This window comes from Leucoraja erinacea, chromosome 23 (assembly GCF_028641065.1).
Source record: "Leucoraja erinacea ecotype New England chromosome 23, Leri_hhj_1, whole genome shotgun sequence".
Lineage (NCBI taxonomy): Eukaryota > Metazoa > Chordata > Chondrichthyes > Rajiformes > Rajidae > Leucoraja > Leucoraja erinaceus.
In genome coordinates, this window is record NC_073399.1 from 20,060,955 (window position 1) to 20,077,183 (window position 16,229).

The following is a 16,229-nucleotide window of genomic DNA, read 5'->3' on the forward strand; positions in this document are numbered from 1 at the left end:
AAGGGTCTCGACCCGAAACGCCACCTATTCCTTCCCTCCAGAGATGCTGCCTGTCCCGCTGAGTTACGCCAACTTTTTGTGTCTAACTTTGACTATTAAACCCCCCGGGTGTCTTTACATTGGATGTTGAGTGGTCCGCGGCTCGGTTGCCCTCCAGTCCGCCGGTGGCGCTGCGGGCGGCGGCTCGGTCTGCGGCGTCGACGCCGCTCCTGCCCAGCGGCTCGTTGGCGCCAGCATTGGTCGTGACGTGTCGCGACGGGAGCGGCCGGAGGGTGGACGGTATCCGCTAGCGGGAAGATGCCGAAGAACAGCGGCAAGCAGGTGACGCCAGCCCCCGGCTCCGGCCCCGGCCTAGGGCTGCGGGAGCGGCTGGACGGACACGAGCTCGACCTGAGTCTCAGCGGCCTGAGCGAGGCGCCGGTGCGAGAGCTGGTGAGATGGGATGGGACACCCGGATCCCCCCCCCCCCCCTCCACTACACTCACTCCACCCCCTCCCTAAACTCCACTCCCCTCCCTACCCCTCTCCCCCCCCCCCTCTCTCCCTCCCTCCCTCTCCCCCCCCCCCCCCCCCCCCCCCCCCCTCCCCCCCCCTCCCCCTCTCCCTCCCCCCCCGCCCCCCCCTTCCCTCCCCCCCCCCCCCCCCCCCCCTCCCCCCCTCCCCCTCCCCCTCCCCTCTCTTCCCCCCCTTCCCCCTTCCACCCCTCCCCTCTTCAGATTCCCCTCCCCAAGTCCCCCTCTATTCGTCCCTCTACCCCTCGAGATCTTCCCCCCTCCCCTCCCCCCCCCTTCCCCTCAAAGTGAATTCAGATTAAACTTTAATGTCAGTCCCCCTCAGTTACCCCCCCCCTCCCCTCTTAATCCCCCCTCTCCTCTGCCCCCCCTCCCCTCTTCCCCGACTCCCCCTTGGATTTCAATAAATAAATCTATTTACCCTCTTCCCCATAGTGTTTCCCCCTGTCTCCCCCCTGTCCCCTCTTCCCCCCTCCCCTGCTTCCTGATTGGCCTCTCCCGAGTTTCATTGTCTTCCCCCCTCTCCCTCTTCCCCCCCCCTCTTCCCCCCCTCCCCTCCTCCTCCCCTCCCTTCTTTTCCCCCCCTCCCTCCCCTCTTCCCTCCCCCCTCCCCTCCCCTCTCCCTCCCCCCCCCCCCCCCCCTACCTCTCCCCCCCTCTCCCCTCCCCCCTCCCCCCCCCTCCCCCCCTCCCCCCCCCCCTCCCCCCCCCCCCTCTCTCTCCCCTCCCTCCCCCCTCCCCCTCCCCCCCTCCCCCCCTCTCCTCCCCCCCTCCCTCCCTTCCTCCCCCCCCTCCCCTCCCCTCTTCAGATTCAGATTCAAGTCAAGCTTTAAATTCGTCACATACACATACTAGATGTGCAGTGAAATTGCCTAAGGCAAAAGTGAATTCAGTCCTTTTAATAGCATTGTCCTTGTACCGTACAGTCTTTAAACGAAGTGTGTTAGCAGTTGGTGCCCGTACAGTGTTTTCAGTGGCAGAAGACATGGCACCAATTCTATTCACATGTACAGACCAGTGTTTTAGCCTGTGGGATTGGTGTCCTGGGAACTCTGCAGGATTGGCAGTCACTTGCTGAGTACATTATTGTGTGTGACAGTCACCCTCCCAGCATCCCCCCCCTCCCCTGGTCCCTGATCCCCCAAAGTCCCCCTCCCCTCATTCCCCCCCCTCCCCCTCCCCTCATCCCCCCCCTCATCCCTCCTCTCCCCTCCCCCCCCCCTCCTCCTCTCCCTCCCCCCCCTGTCCTCTCCCTCCCCCCATTTCCTCCCTCCTCCTTTAAAAAGAACTAGCTCCTGGGAATTATGTTCCTCCTCCACCTCCCTCCCCCCTCCTCCTCTCCCTCCCCCCCTCCTCCTCTCCCCCCCCTCCTCTCCTCTCCCTCCCCTCTCTCTCCCCCCTCCCCTCTCTCCCCCCCCTCCCCTCTCCCCCCCCTCTAGGCCTCTCCCCCCCCCTCCCCTCTCTTGACATAGGAAATCTCCCCCCCTCCCCTCAGTCCCCCCCTCCCCTTAAGAGTGGTTGAACTCTTCACCTCAGTCCCCTACTCCTCTCTCCCCCCCCTCCCCCCAAAGATCTCACCCCCCCCCCCCCCTTCCTCTCTCCCTTTCTCTCTCTCCCCCCCTTATTGGTCTCCCCCCTGCATGACCCTCCCTCCCCTTCCCCCCCTCCCTCCTCTCTCCGGCCTCTTCCCTCCTATCCCCTTCCCCCCTCCGCCCATCTCCCCTCTTCAATTCTGTTCAAATCACGTTTATTCGTCACATACACATACGAGATGTGCAGTGAAATTAAAGGTGGCACTTCAAAAGTGAATTCAGATTAAACTTTAATTGTCATTGTCAGTGTACCGTACAGAGACAACGAAATGCAGTTAGCATCTCCCTGGATCAGCGACCATCTACGAATTGATTTCAATAAATAAATCTATTTACATGTAACAGACATAGTTGTTTTTCCTGTGGTAGGAGTGTCGGGGGGCGGCGTCCCGTAATTGGCAGTCACCGAGGTACATTGTTGAGTCCTCCTCTCTTTACCAATGCCCTTCTTCCCCCCCATTTCCCCCCCCCCTCCTCCTCCTCCCCTCTTTTCCCTCCCCCCTCCCCTCCTCCCCTCTTCCCCTCCCCTCCCCCCCCGCCCGTTTATCCCCTCCCCTCTTCCCCCTCCCCCCTCTTTCTGTCTCTCTCCCTGAAGTGTGCTCTCTCCCCCCTTCTCTCTTCCCCCCCTCTTCTTCCCCCCCCCTCCTCTCTCTTACCCCCCCCTTCCCCCCCTCTCTCTTCCCCCCCCTTCCCTCCCCCCCCTCTCTTCCCCCCCTCTCCTTCCCCCCCTCTCTTCCCCCCCTCTCCCCCCCCTCTCTCTCCCCCCCCTCTCTCTCTTCCCCTCCCTCTCTCTATTTCATCAATCTCTCCCCCCCCCCTCTCCTCTCCTCTCCTCCCCTCTCCCCCCCAACCTCTCCCCCCCCCTCTTCTCTCCTTAGAATAGTCTCTCCCCCCCCTCTTTCTCTCCCCCCCCCCCCTTCTCTTCTCCCTCCCCCCCAAAAATCTCTCCCCCCCCCCCTCTTCTCTCCCCCCCCATCTCTCTCCCCCCCCCTCTTCTCTCCCCCCCCCCCGTCTTCTCTCCCCCCCCCCTTCTCTCCCCCCCCCCCCCTCTGTTTCACGTATGAATTTTGCACGGGCTCCCTGTATCTGCATGGATTTGTCCCAGGTGCTCTTATTTCTTTGCATATTCCACAGCCATGGTATAAAGCATAGCTGTTCAATGTATTTGAGAAAGCCTTTTTTGCTTGTGTTAATGATTTGTGCTGTAAATTGGTCTAATTTGTGTTTGCAGGCTGCCTTGCCTAAGGCCACCACCCTGGATCTGTCCTGCAATAGCTTTGTCTTGTTGCCGGTAAGTCTTTAATGTGCAGTGTGTTGTGAGTTGGTGCCCGTACAGTGTTTCAGTGGCAGAGACATGGCACCAGATGTGAGACCAGCCAGTTAGCATTTGGAATTGGTGCGTGTGGGACTCTGCAGGACGTGATCTTGCTGAGAATGATATTGTGTGTGACAGTCACTGGTACAGCACGGAGACATGAGGCTGGTTGTGAAAACAATGTGTCTCCGGGGCATTTGCCAATAGAACAAGCACCATGACAGTCACTGTTACTGTGTGGTCACACGAGACTCGGTGTGAGAACAAGATGTCTTCGGGGCATTTACAAAAACAATTACTTTAAAAAAGAACTAGCTTTGGGAATTATGTTCCCTGGCACATTTGTTGTGCTTTCCACAGCTTGTTGTGCCGGCCATGATGTCTCCATCCTGGTGAGTAGTCAGCACAGACTCAATAGGCTGAAGGGCCATCATCACCTTTGACATAGGAAATCAAAAGGAGTCGGCAGTTTGGCCCCTTAAGAGTGGTTGAACTTTCACCCAGTGCTACTTGCTTAAGCAAGATAATTCCAAAGATTCACCACCATCTGGGAAAAGTTTCCTTTTGTTTATGCCCTTATTCAAACAAGAGGACATGACTTCAGAATTAAGGGACAGAAGTTTAGGGGTAACATGAGGGGGAACTTCTTTACTCAGAGAGTGGTAGCGGTGTGGAAAGAGCTTCCAGCGGAAGTGGTGGAGGCAGGTTTGTTGGTATCATTTAAAAATAAATTGGATAGGCATATGGATGAGAAGGGATTGGAGGGTTATGGTATGAGTGCAGGCAGGTGGGACTAAGGGAAAAAAAGTTGTTCGGCAAGGACTTGCAGGGCCGAGATGGCCTGTTTCCGTGCTGAAATAATTATATGGTTATTGGCCAGTTCCTGCATGACCAGTGATTCCAGACATCCCAGCTGTCTACTTAATCCTTCCTCATATGTTACATCTGCCATCTCAACAATAAATGTGATGAACCTATTACTGTACTCCTACCACAAGTATATATCTCCTTAATTAGGAAGATTAGACCGTTACACTATATTCTCACCAGGAGAGTCGATAATTGGAACTAGATCATTATACGCAAATCCTCTTGTGATAAAGGACAACACACCATTAACCATCTCAATTGCTCAGTCTCCTCCTATTCCTCTGTCAAGTCCAGTAATTTGTGTACAAGGACACCGGTGTCCTCCAGAATACCAATGCCTTTCGTTTACTTACCATTTAAAAAGGCTCTTTTTCCACCAAAGTGTACATCCTTGCTTCTTTCCACGTTTTATTCAATCTGCCATGCGATCACTCATTCACTTAAACTGTCCATATCCTCTGAAGTGTGCATTCTCTTCACAAACTGCCCAGCCAGCCAGCTTTGGATATATTACACTTGATCCCTTCACCATTTTATTACGTAGAATGTGAACAGCTGGGGCTCATGCATCACCTGCCCAGACCCTTGCTGACCCGAAAGGGGCATTCCTGCTCCTTTGTCTATTAAACCATCATCAATCTACAACAATATATTACTCCCAATATTGTATGCTGTCATTTTGTTAATTAATAATCTCACCTGGCACCTTATGAAAGTCCAAATGTACCATGTTTAAGGAACTGCAGATGCTAGAAAATCGAAGGTGCACAAAAATGCTGGAGAAATTCATCGGGTGCAGCAGCATATATGGAGCAAAGGAAATAGGCAACGTTTCGGGCCAAAACCCTTCTTCAGCACCATAACTGGTTTCTCTATCTATTTTGTTACAGCCCCCAAAATTAATGGGAACAGATCCATGAAGCATGATTTTCCTTTCATAAATCCATGTTAATGATGCCCAGTAATACTACTTCTTAGTAATAGATTCCACCATTTTTCTGACAAACTGGTGTAAAGTTCCATTTTTCCATTCCTTCCTTTAGTAATGTGGTTAAATTTGTTGCCTTTCAAACAATTGGAACAAGTCTAAAACATGTGTTGGATGATGCTCTAGAGATCTCGATAGTGACCTCTTTCAAATTGCTGGGATAGATACCTCCTGAGGTCTGGATTTATTGCCTTTCAGTCTCGCTAGTTTCTCCAATGCTTTGTTTTTAACTAATATCAACCACTTTGAGCTCACTGTCAGTACTTCACGATTTCTGAGAGATTCTCTGTGCTTTCTGTGAATGGGATTATTCCTGTGGGAAATCTTTACGTTGTTATAAGACAAGGAGACCGCAACAAAACATTTGTTTAATTTTGGTGCCTTTCGTCGTTCCCTAGTGTAACTTCAGCTTATTCGCTGTGTAAGAGGTCCACTTTAACATTTGTTAATATTTTCCTTTTATGGGCTGAAGTACTCTTTAATTCCCAGTTTAGGAAGGAACTGCAGAAGCTAGTTTATACAAAAGATGGACACAAAAGGCTGGAGTGACTCAGCAGGTCAGGCAGCATCTCTGGAGAAAACGAAAGTTAACATTTTGAGTCGGAACACTTTTTTTAGTTTGAAGAAGGGTTCCGACCCGAAACGTCACCTATTCTTTTACTCCAGATATGCTGCTAGACCCACTGAGTTACTCCAGCATTTTGTGTCTATCTTTAATTCTACTTTTCCTTTCATTATCAGTGCCTTAAACCGCTGCAAATTCTGAAACTTTCCCAAACTTGATGCTTTTGGTAACAAATGTTCCTTTGATTTATAAAAAAAACTTCCCCTGATGTGCTCAGTGAAGGATTCCATTCCACTTCATCCTGATATCCCCAATATCAGCTGTCTTCAGCTATGTTGATTCCATGCAACGCCAACCTGTTTTAGTTTTAGCCTGAAAGGGATATATTAACTGTAAACTGGTAAACTGTGTTAATTCTTTAAATATCTGCTATGCTTAAAATACCATTACTTTCGCATCTTAGTTTGTGTCATTCACATGTATGGCTATGTTAAAGATTGTTCCAAATCACTAAGTATTTTAATGTAAAATTCTATCGTGTCAATCGTAGAGCACAGAAACAAGCTGTTCAGCCCACTGTCCCCACTCTGACCATCTAATATCTATGTGTACTCATGCCTTTTACCAGCTCTTGGTCTGCAGCCTTCTATGCCTTCGTGATTCAAATACTCCTCCAGGTGCTGTGTTGTTCAAGATTTCAAGTTACCCTCTGAATGGAAAGATAATCTTCCTCGGATTCCATTTAACCCTCTTATTTCTCACCTTAAATGTATGCTGCCTAGTCGTAGACACAACTGCAATGGGTAGAAGTTTCTGACAATTTGCCGTATCTCACCTCTGTAGTCTACAATCCAATGGTATGAACATTGAATTTTCTGTTATTGTCCTCGTTTCTATATCCCCTTTTAGCTCCGGTCACCCATTTCCCTTCCCTCCTGGTTTCATGCACCCACTCACTTAATCTATATATACTTTGTGGTCTTTTGTACCGGAGCACTGACAGCATTCAACTCTGAACTGCTTGCTTATTAATCACCCATTTTCCTCCATTCATTTATGGGGACTGCTTTCTGAATGGCCTACTATTTACAAAAGGCAAAGCTGAATGTTTCAACTACTACTGGCCACAAGTGCTAAGTGGAGGATTCCTCTCCACTTCATCCTGATATCCCCAATATCAGCTGTCTTCAGCTAAGTTGATTCCATGCAACACTGAGCAGGCTGTGCACATTCAATACAACAACGACTGAGATTGACAGGTGTCTTCTCTAGTGCTTGAAGAGTGCTTTAGCCAGGGCAAACCAAAATAGAAGGACGTGGGTTTAAGATGAGAGGGACAAGATTTAATAGGAACTTGAGGGGCAACTTTTTTACTTGGGGTGGTGGATATATTGCATGAACTGCCAGAGGCAGGTACTATAATGACATTTAAAAGACACTTGGACAGGTGCATGGATAGAAAAGGTTGGGAGGAATATGGGCAAACGTGGGAGTAACTGAAATGAGGCATCTTAGTCGACATAGATGAGCCAAAGTGCTGTGCTTTGTGACTAAGTTGCATACCATCTTGACTTGGAAGTATATATTGTGCCTTCATCGTTGTTAGAACAAATGTAACTCTATCTAACATCATTGTAGGAGTAACTCCTCAATGGCTGCAGTGGCTTATTATGAAAGTCGCTCACTACATCTTTCACAAGGACAGTGATGCTTGGGGACTAGTGTCTATATTTGTGAGAGACTAGAGGAAATCGCACCTGACTTTCAAGTGGAGATTCACAGCGTGAGAGCCTGCCTTAGTGGTGGTGCTGATGACGGGTCATATGGTTTAAAGCTCTCTGCAGAAGCTTGTACACGGGAATTTCCAGTTTCCCGACTGTTTTCTTTAATCTCCATACCTTTTGTGGGAGATTGCAGTGCTGAGCATTTGTAAGGTTGTTTGCTGTCCAAAACTGGCATTCACTATGTACACTGTTCATGCTCTGATTCCTAGCTTTTGAAGTGGACAGGTCTCTGTCAGGTTTTGGATAAGCAGGATGATACTTCATTACTGGCTGCCTGTTAATGACTTGATCTTACTTCTTCAGTATCTGGGTTGACTGGTTGGTATTTTTATTCAATTGTGATTTTTATTTCTTCTGTTGTACTTTATTTTTAATACTTTGTTTCAGCCAGAGTTTTGCAGCTTGACGCATCTCATCAGGCTGGATCTCAGCAAGAACCAGCTGCAGGAGCTTCCCTCTGACTTTGGGCGACTTGTTAACCTGCAGCATCTGGACCTGTATAACAACAAGCTGATCAGCTTGCCGGTCACCTTTGCTCAGCTCAAGGTAAGGTGTCTACTCCGACAGCCTAAAGGAAAGAATGGTTTTGTGTCATCTTGTTTCTCACTCTCACTTTATTTGTACTGCAAAATTTCTTTCCCACTCCATTTTGAATATTTAAAAACATGCAAGCTGGCCGAAGATGAGAACTGCACATCCTCTTACCCACCTGGTTCTAACAATTAATGCCTATCGATCACCCACTTTCTCATTGTGGATCACTACCGCCCCCCCCAAGTTCTCCCTCTGCTCGATTATAACTCCAGCTCCCTCTTGGGCTGTCCCGGGCACATCCTGTGCCAAATGCTAATTCTGAACTCTATGTGAATTCAAACTTAGGTGCATGTCTTCTGCTGTGGATAATTTTCAAAATTATTTATTGTGGTGGTATTTATTATTCCCTTAAGAGTCTTTATTTTTCCTGAGTAGGTGTGGGACTGTCTTTTTTTCTTCTGGTGTTTGAAGTGGTAGGTGTGGGACTATATTCAGAAGAAAACCTTGGGCAAGGTGGAGTTTCAGAAATTGATCTTCACGAGAAGAGGGGGAAGTATGCTGTCCTGCAATAAACTTTGTGGAGTTTAAAGCGCAGTTTACCCAATCAATTGAACATCATGGTTATGCTCTCTGACAGGACTATGGACTCGGGCATAGTTGTTGATGAAGAAGCAACGAGCCAATGGCAACGTTGAGACCGGAACTGCAAGTTAATAATTCCATAGATCTGTTAGTAAAACTAAGTTTTCTAAGAAAACGAAGAACTTTTTTAATCAGTGTCCTTGGACTCTTGTTAGAAAATGCATTCAATCTATGCACAGTCAAGTTCCTCTCCTTCTGCAATTTAACACTACATGTCTCTGTAAAGTTTTCCCTATGGCACTGACACAATCATCGGTATTCCATACTAACTTTCATGCTTTTCTGAATGGTAGTTAAGGCTAGTTTTCCCTTGTTCTTAAGGGGAGGGGGCATTTACCAAGGCCGTCTCGTTCAGATTTAATAATCATCAATGATTAAAATATAGGATCAAAAAATATCAAATAGAATATTCAAAATCTAACACAGGACTGGGAGTTACTATGTCAATACTGGAAAGGTTTGCACTCCATTTATAGCAGGTAAATGGAAGTAGCTACAGACAAACCTGAGGGAAGGTAAAGAAGAACACTGGTGAGTAGAGAGGAAGAGAGACTGATTGTCATCAAAGGAAATTCTTTGAATTCGTGCAGCACTGTTTGCTATCTCAGAAATTTCCAAGTTGACTCATTGCCGTAATTTCTAAGAAGCAGTTATTTTATGTTTAACAATATCTCAAAGTGAGGATAATACTCTTTTTTTTCTCTGCAGAATTTGAAATGGTTGGATTTAAAAGGAAATCCGCTCGATTCAACGCTCAAGAAGGTGGCAGGGGATTGCCTGGATGAGAAGCAGTGTAAACAAAGTGCAGCCAATGTTAGTTTACTGGTGACCACTGCCTAATTTGGGACAAGGCTGTCTGATAATTCCATGCACAACACAGTTGATTAATACAATAAAAATGTTCAGATTTTCCATGATTGCACCATTTATTATAATATACTGAGGGAAACCCACCCGGCTTTCTCTATTTGGTTTTTAACCTTCTCGCTACCATTGCGCTATCTGCATCTGCAGCCATACTAACCTTGCCTCCCTATGTTTACATATTGTTCATGAAAATTAACAAACTGCCACAATTCAGACCCAATCCCTTGGCATAGGCTACAAAATGCAAAAACATCCCTCGACCATCATCCCCTGTCTCCTATCACCAAACCAATTTCAGATCACTTTGTTTAATTGCCCTGGACCTCATGGGCTCTTAACGGTTTGAACCAATCTTCCATATAGTTAATTGTCAAAGGCCTAACTCAGGTCCATGTGAACAACTACTCCAACCACATTTACTGTTCACGTTAGTCAGACAGGACCTCCTCTTAACAAAGCCATACTGAGCATTGTGACTAATCCTTGCTTCCCCAAATGCAGATTAATGCTAACCTTCAGACCATTTTCTCACCACTGATTTTAGCCTCTAATTACCTAACATAACCCTGCTGCCTGTTTTGAGTAAAGGCACCTCATTTACTGTCCTCTAGTCATCTGATTTCCCTTCTGGGGCCGGAGGTTTGAATGTTCCTGCCAGTGCCCCAACAATCTCCTCCCTTGTGGATTCTGGTTCATCCATCACGCTCTGAAGATTTATCCTCCTTTAAACCCACCACTAAAACCTCTGTTACTGTAGTTGTAATTACTGCACCGTACATTACTGTAATAGATAATTTATGTGATTTTACATTATTCAGTTTGGAGAAAATGTGTTGAATTTGTTTTCTCCCTTGGATGCTTAAGGTGCTACGTTATATGAAAACCATTCAGTCTGAACAAGATCGTGAGAAGCAGCGGCGGCTACAGGTTGAGCGTGGTGAGAGACTAGTTATCCATGTAATATATTCATCAAATGTACAGCAAATGTCTGCAAGTGGCGGGCAGTCAACAGTTTGAATATCACCCTTATGCAATGATCCTATATATTGGAGCATTGCGTCCCTTCAGTACTTACCTCACTTTTTATTTGTTAAAATATGCAATTTGACTGGGGTTTTCTGAGCCAAACTTAATCTTATTCTTGGTGGCCAACAATCTGGAGACCACTGGTAGCCTGATGCTTGAGGGTCAAAGCTCTTTCTCCTAAGTAAGGAATTGCTCAGTGTTATGATCAAAAGGTACCACAAGCACAATTATGTTCGGACATTCAGTCAAAGGCATGGAGCAGCTTTCCTGTGATATCTACCATTGATGCCAAATTGAAAGATTTGCTTTTCTTGGGTGGTCCAAAAACCTCAGCTCTTGAACATCTTTGGCACAATTTCAATTTAAGAACATAAGCAAAAGCAGCCGGTCATTTGCTCCATGATTCAGTAAGACAATGGCTGATTATTGTTTATCTCAACACTACTTTCCTGCACTTGTCCTTGATTTGTTTAATTAATTAAATTTTAAGTGCTATAAGATAGGAAAATCCAACAGTCAATTCACAAACAAGAAGGTCTTAACAACAGTAAACAATGTAAATCATTGTTACCCATGATAACAGGAGGTCCATTTCTTTTTCTAATGATCTCAGATCTTTTATGTCCGCATGAAAAGGCAGATGTCCATAGCTTAAAACATCTCATGTGAGGGACAGTGTAAAAAAGTTATTAAAAACATTAGCAGAAAACAAAAGAATTAACGACCATGTTTACAGCCAAATATCTTGTTACAGAGATAGAGAAAAGACAGGAAGCAGAATTGCGGGCTAAGGAAGCAAGAGAACGAGACCTACGTAAACGTGAGAAAATGGAGGAGAAGGAGAGACGCAGGAAGGAGTACGATGCACAGAAAATACAACAGTTGAATGAGCCGAAGGAGAAACATTATGATGGTGTGTTGGAAAGTAAGTGGAAGGAGCATGAACTGTACTATCCTTGTACAGCTGTAAAAGTAGTTTAATTGGGTTAGATGAATATGTGAAAGGCAATATGCATCTTTTTGATAAACTCCAGCACTTGGGTTTAGAACTAACAGTTGATCTATCATTAGTTGCTAAAGCTGGGCAATTTCAAGCACCTTCACTGTTTGCAGTGTAGACTTTGCTCCTGAAAGGCCTAATTTGTAAATTCATTCAGCATTTCTCAACTAGCAAATATAGATGGCTATGGTGGATGTGATAGGTTAGGCAGAGAGAAACTAAGTTCCAGAGAATACTTTTACATTGCGTAATCCTACCTTTGCATTGTTATCATTTTTCAAAACCTACATATTTATTCTAATGGTAATGGCCTCAAGGAATATTGCCCAGAAACATATCCAGTGGCAGACAAGAGCTCTGTATATTCAATTTGGAGAAAATTCATCTCCAAGTTTGCGGATGACACAAAGCTGGGGGGCAGTGTTAGCTGTGAGGAGGATGCTAGGAGGCTGCAAGGTGACTTGGATAGGTTGGGTGAGTGGGCAAATGCATAGCAGATGCAGTATAATGTGGATAATTGTGAGGTTAGATGCAGGAAGATTATTCCCGATGTTGGGGAAGTTCAGAACTAAGGGGTCACAGTTTAAGGATAAGAGGGAAGTATTTTAGAGAAAATCATTTTTTACACAGAGAGTGGTGAATCTGTGGAATTCTCTGCCACAGAAGGTAGTTGAGGCCAGTTCATTGGCTATATTTAAGAAGGAGTTAGATGTGGTCCTTGTGGCTAAAGGGATCAGGGGGTATGGAGAGAAGGCAGGGATGGGATACTGAGTTGGATGATCAGCCATGATCATAGTGAATGGCGAATGGTGCAGGCTCGAAGGGCCGAATGGCCTACTCCTGCACCTATTTTCTATGTCTCTATATCTATATAATTCTCCCTGACCCATCCTCTACTACTAAGAGTAACGTTCCATCCAGCATCAATTACTTTTTCTGATGTTGAGCAATATGTCAAGTATCAGGTCTCTTTTAGATGATTTATTACTTTTACCATTTAGAAACTCAATCAATTTTTATGTCCTCATGTTTGCTTGCATTATAATTTGTATATTTAAATTGCCAGTATTTGTCACTTAATATCTCCACTTTGTGTCAGCAGCAGCCTTGGTCGTCTTTCTTTGCCATTAACATCCCACATAATATCAGTTATTGCATCAGCCTGTTGAGCATCTAGTGTCTCCTGCTGCTCAGCCAGTTTCCTAATGAAGTGAATAATGTGTCTTCAATCTAATTGCTCCCAAGTGCTGCAGCGAGTTGAGTTGCTGCCTCTGTACAATTCTGACGCGGGTGCTGTGTGCATGGAGTTTGCACATTCTCAAATAAAATGTTGCTTTTTCTTTTCTATATTTTTTTAGAACCAGTTTCATCCACAAGTCTATCGACATCTCACAAGAAGCACTCATTCTGCTGGGTGTTGGTGAAGGTTCTCCTCTTCCTGCTGTTCTGCACAGTTGCCACTGTGGTACTGTGTAGGAAAATAGAGCTCCCACACAAGCAGCTGTGCAGTACCGTGAATCATCTGTATGAAGACGCACTTCATTACCTGCAGAGAAACCAGGCTCTCCAGAGAATGCTACGCAGCATACCGTTTCCATGACCATGAGCCAGATGAGTCACAGAAATTCCTATGGAATTGATGATTAATTCACGTGTTCTTCTACAGCACATAGACCCTTCAAATGGGTACTCGCCTCCCTGCAAAATAAATATTTTTTTGCATTCAACGCCTTTGTGGTATTCAGAACGCGTTCAAAGGTCTTTATTTTTTATATTTTGCATTAGCAGACAAAGTCCTCGATTCTTTGGCATGTAGTTAGGTGGCAGTAAGTGTGCAGCAATTGATTTAGGGGGCTAGAATTGCACAGGGAAGTCAGGATGGAGACAGAATGTATATAACACTGGATTGACGAGGGCAGAGCAGTAAATGTTATCTACATGACTAGCAAAGCCTCTGGCTAGGTCCCAATGGTAGGCTGGTCTGGAAGGTGAGATTACTTGGTATCCAGCCTGTCAGATTAATACAAAATTGGCTTGATGGAAGGAGTCAGGGGGGTAGTGAAGTGTTAATTTTCAGATTAACTGAGTACCAAAGCGGCTTAATTTAGTATCTAATAAAACATCTAGAAGAATCTTTCAGCCTCTCAAATCTGGAATGGAAGTAAGTCATTAACTGACTAAAGTACAAATCTTAAGTAAAACTAAAGTAGTAAAAGAATTGACAAAAAAATGATCCAGCAACGGGACACAGGCAGCGTGTGAAACCTCAGCACATTCCAGAGCCATCTCACATTCAAGGATCATAAGTTCCATATTGTTTTTATCTGCAGAAATGAACAATAATTTCATCAAATGCTTCATAGGTGAACCTTCACATAACCAGTTTGTTAAAGTTTTCTAATTTTGCTCTGAACACATTAACGCTGTCTGGTGTAGGGCAATGCTGTGGTCATTGATTTCACAGTTCAATTATTTTTGAGGTGAAAATATTCCAGCTGATTAATGTTGGCTTAAAGTGAAGTGACAAATGTAAACTATTAACCTTAAATAATGTCAGTTAGCTTTATATGATTTTACAGACACTCCCTGACTTCGTAAAGGTGACTTGTGCAAGCCAGATTTTACGCGTTGGAATCACCTTAAACTAGGTAGAAACAAAGAACTGCAGATGCTGGTTAATACACAAAGCGACACAAAGTGCTGGAGTAACTTGCCTTGTCAGGCAACATCTGTGGAGAACATGGATGAAGCTTTGGGTTGGGACCTTTTTTTCCCAGACTGATTCAGTCTGCTGTGGTACTCCAGCACTTTGTGTCGTTTCACTTAAAAACTAGGTGCCGATGCTGCTGGTCTGCAGCAGTGAGTCTTTCTTCTCCAATATGCTGCACCATCCGGTTTACATGGCCGTTGTTGCAGTTCATGTTGTAGCCCCTGGCCGACATTCCTTTCTTCAGGCTGCTGCCACTGACAGGATACGCTCAGTCACCATGGGGCTCCCTCCCTTCTCACCAGCTGCCGCGCAAATGGGAAGCCCTCACTGTCCTCTGGTTGCGATAACACAGGTCATTCAGGAGATGGGACTACCTATGGTGAATTGTTATGCAAGTGCTAGTTTATGAAACTTGTTTATTACATGTCAGGATATGCCTAGATTTCTAATTTCTAGGTGGAAATCATTTGACATTAACAGAACGTGATTCAATCCTTTCAACTGAATGCACTGATGCTAGATGGTTGGAAGCAGTCAGCATAGAAACGGGTCTTTAAGGCAACTTTGTCGAAGCCAACTATCAAGTACCCATTACTACAATCCCATTACATGTACTTGTTCAACATCCTTCTATAACAATAACAATAGCTTGTCTAAATACACTTCAAAACCTAAGCCTCTCATAATTGAAAAGCTCCAGACCTGCCAACATCTGATCAATTTCTGCCATTATCTTTCCAATGAAAAAATTACTGCAGTTGCAATAAAAGATACTTGAAACACTCAACAGGTCCTTACATGGTATCACTTTTTTTTTTATGTGACCTCACCCATATTTTAGGACCTCCCTGCTGTTATGTTCTATGTCCTGAATAATAAAAGTAAGTATCCAAAATACCTCCTTCACCTTATTTACCCATGTTGTCATTTCAAAGATCTTGGAACCAGGTCCCATTGTTCTTCAGTATTCCTTCACCATTCATTGTGGGATGCAGTGCTGCTTCCACCAGCTGTCACAGATACTTTTTTGGATGCGATCATGGACACTATCTTGTTGATCCAGCATATATTTGCCTCATCTAGAATGCCAACATTTTGCTGATACTCAGTTCTGTCTTCAAGATGCCTACTGTGACTGTTCCAGGGTGGATGTACTGAAAGGCTTTTTCCACCATTCTAAATCTATTTTGTAGCATTTAGGACATCGCAGCTTCAAAAGGTTCCTTCAGCTGGGTAGATACTGTCCCTGAATCTGGAGGTTTTTCCCCCACACTTCTATACCTCTTACCTGATGGGATCCAGACAAACCCAGGTGCAAAATGGAAATCAGCACGCAAGTGTCACAAACCATCCCAATTAAGAAATATCTGTTTCTTCATTATAAACTAGGTCACACACCTGGAACCCTTACCTTGCATTACCATGGAAGCACCTTAACAACACATGCCAGTCACTTTCTCACATTCAGCAATGAATGGCAATAAAATAGTAAGATTAAACGAGAACTTACCAGTTCGAAGTTTGATCATTATTTTATGATCAAGATCAAGATTCAATTTATTTGTCATTTGGACCCCTTGAGGTCCAAACGAAATGCCGTTTCTGCAGCCATACATTACAAACAAATAGACCCAAGACACAACATAATTTACAGAGACATCTACACAGCTGCGATGGAAGGGCCAAAAAAAACTTATCTCTCCACTGCACTCTTCCCCCACCCCCTGATGTCAGTGTCAAAGTCAAAGCCCCCGGCTGTCGATGGCGATTGTCCCGCGGCCATTAAAGCCACGCCGGGTGGTGCGAGGTCGCACACCGGGTCATG

The 16,229-nt window shown here is 45.4% G+C and overlaps 1 protein-coding gene across 1 annotated transcript; it reads left to right on the forward strand.

Annotated features, from left to right (window-relative positions):
* The first annotated feature begins 213 nt into the window (after window positions 1-213).
* On the forward strand, window positions 214-13,421 carry lrrc59 (leucine rich repeat containing 59). The gene is made up of 7 exons (XM_055654056.1): window positions 214-432; window positions 3,335-3,394; window positions 8,013-8,171; window positions 9,510-9,614; window positions 10,533-10,605; window positions 11,449-11,619; window positions 13,053-13,421. The coding sequence occupies exons 1-7, from the start codon at window positions 298-300 to the stop codon at window positions 13,292-13,294; spliced, it is 945 nt and encodes a 314-aa protein (XP_055510031.1). The 5' UTR covers window positions 214-297; the 3' UTR covers window positions 13,295-13,421.
* Window positions 13,422-16,229: the final 2,808 nt, after the last annotated feature.

Excerpts from the sequence above, each read along its gene's own strand:
- lrrc59 (XM_055654056.1), top strand. The coding sequence starts at position 298 with ATGCCGAAGAACAGCGGCAAGCAGGTGACGCCAGCCCCCGGCTCCGGC. Across the intron at positions 3,395-8,012 it reads ATAGCTTTGTCTTGTTGCCG|CCAGAGTTTTGCAGCTTGAC; the intron begins GTAAGTCTTTAA and ends ACTTTGTTTCAG. Across the intron at positions 8,172-9,509 it reads TCACCTTTGCTCAGCTCAAG|AATTTGAAATGGTTGGATTT; the intron begins GTAAGGTGTCTA and ends TTTTCTCTGCAG.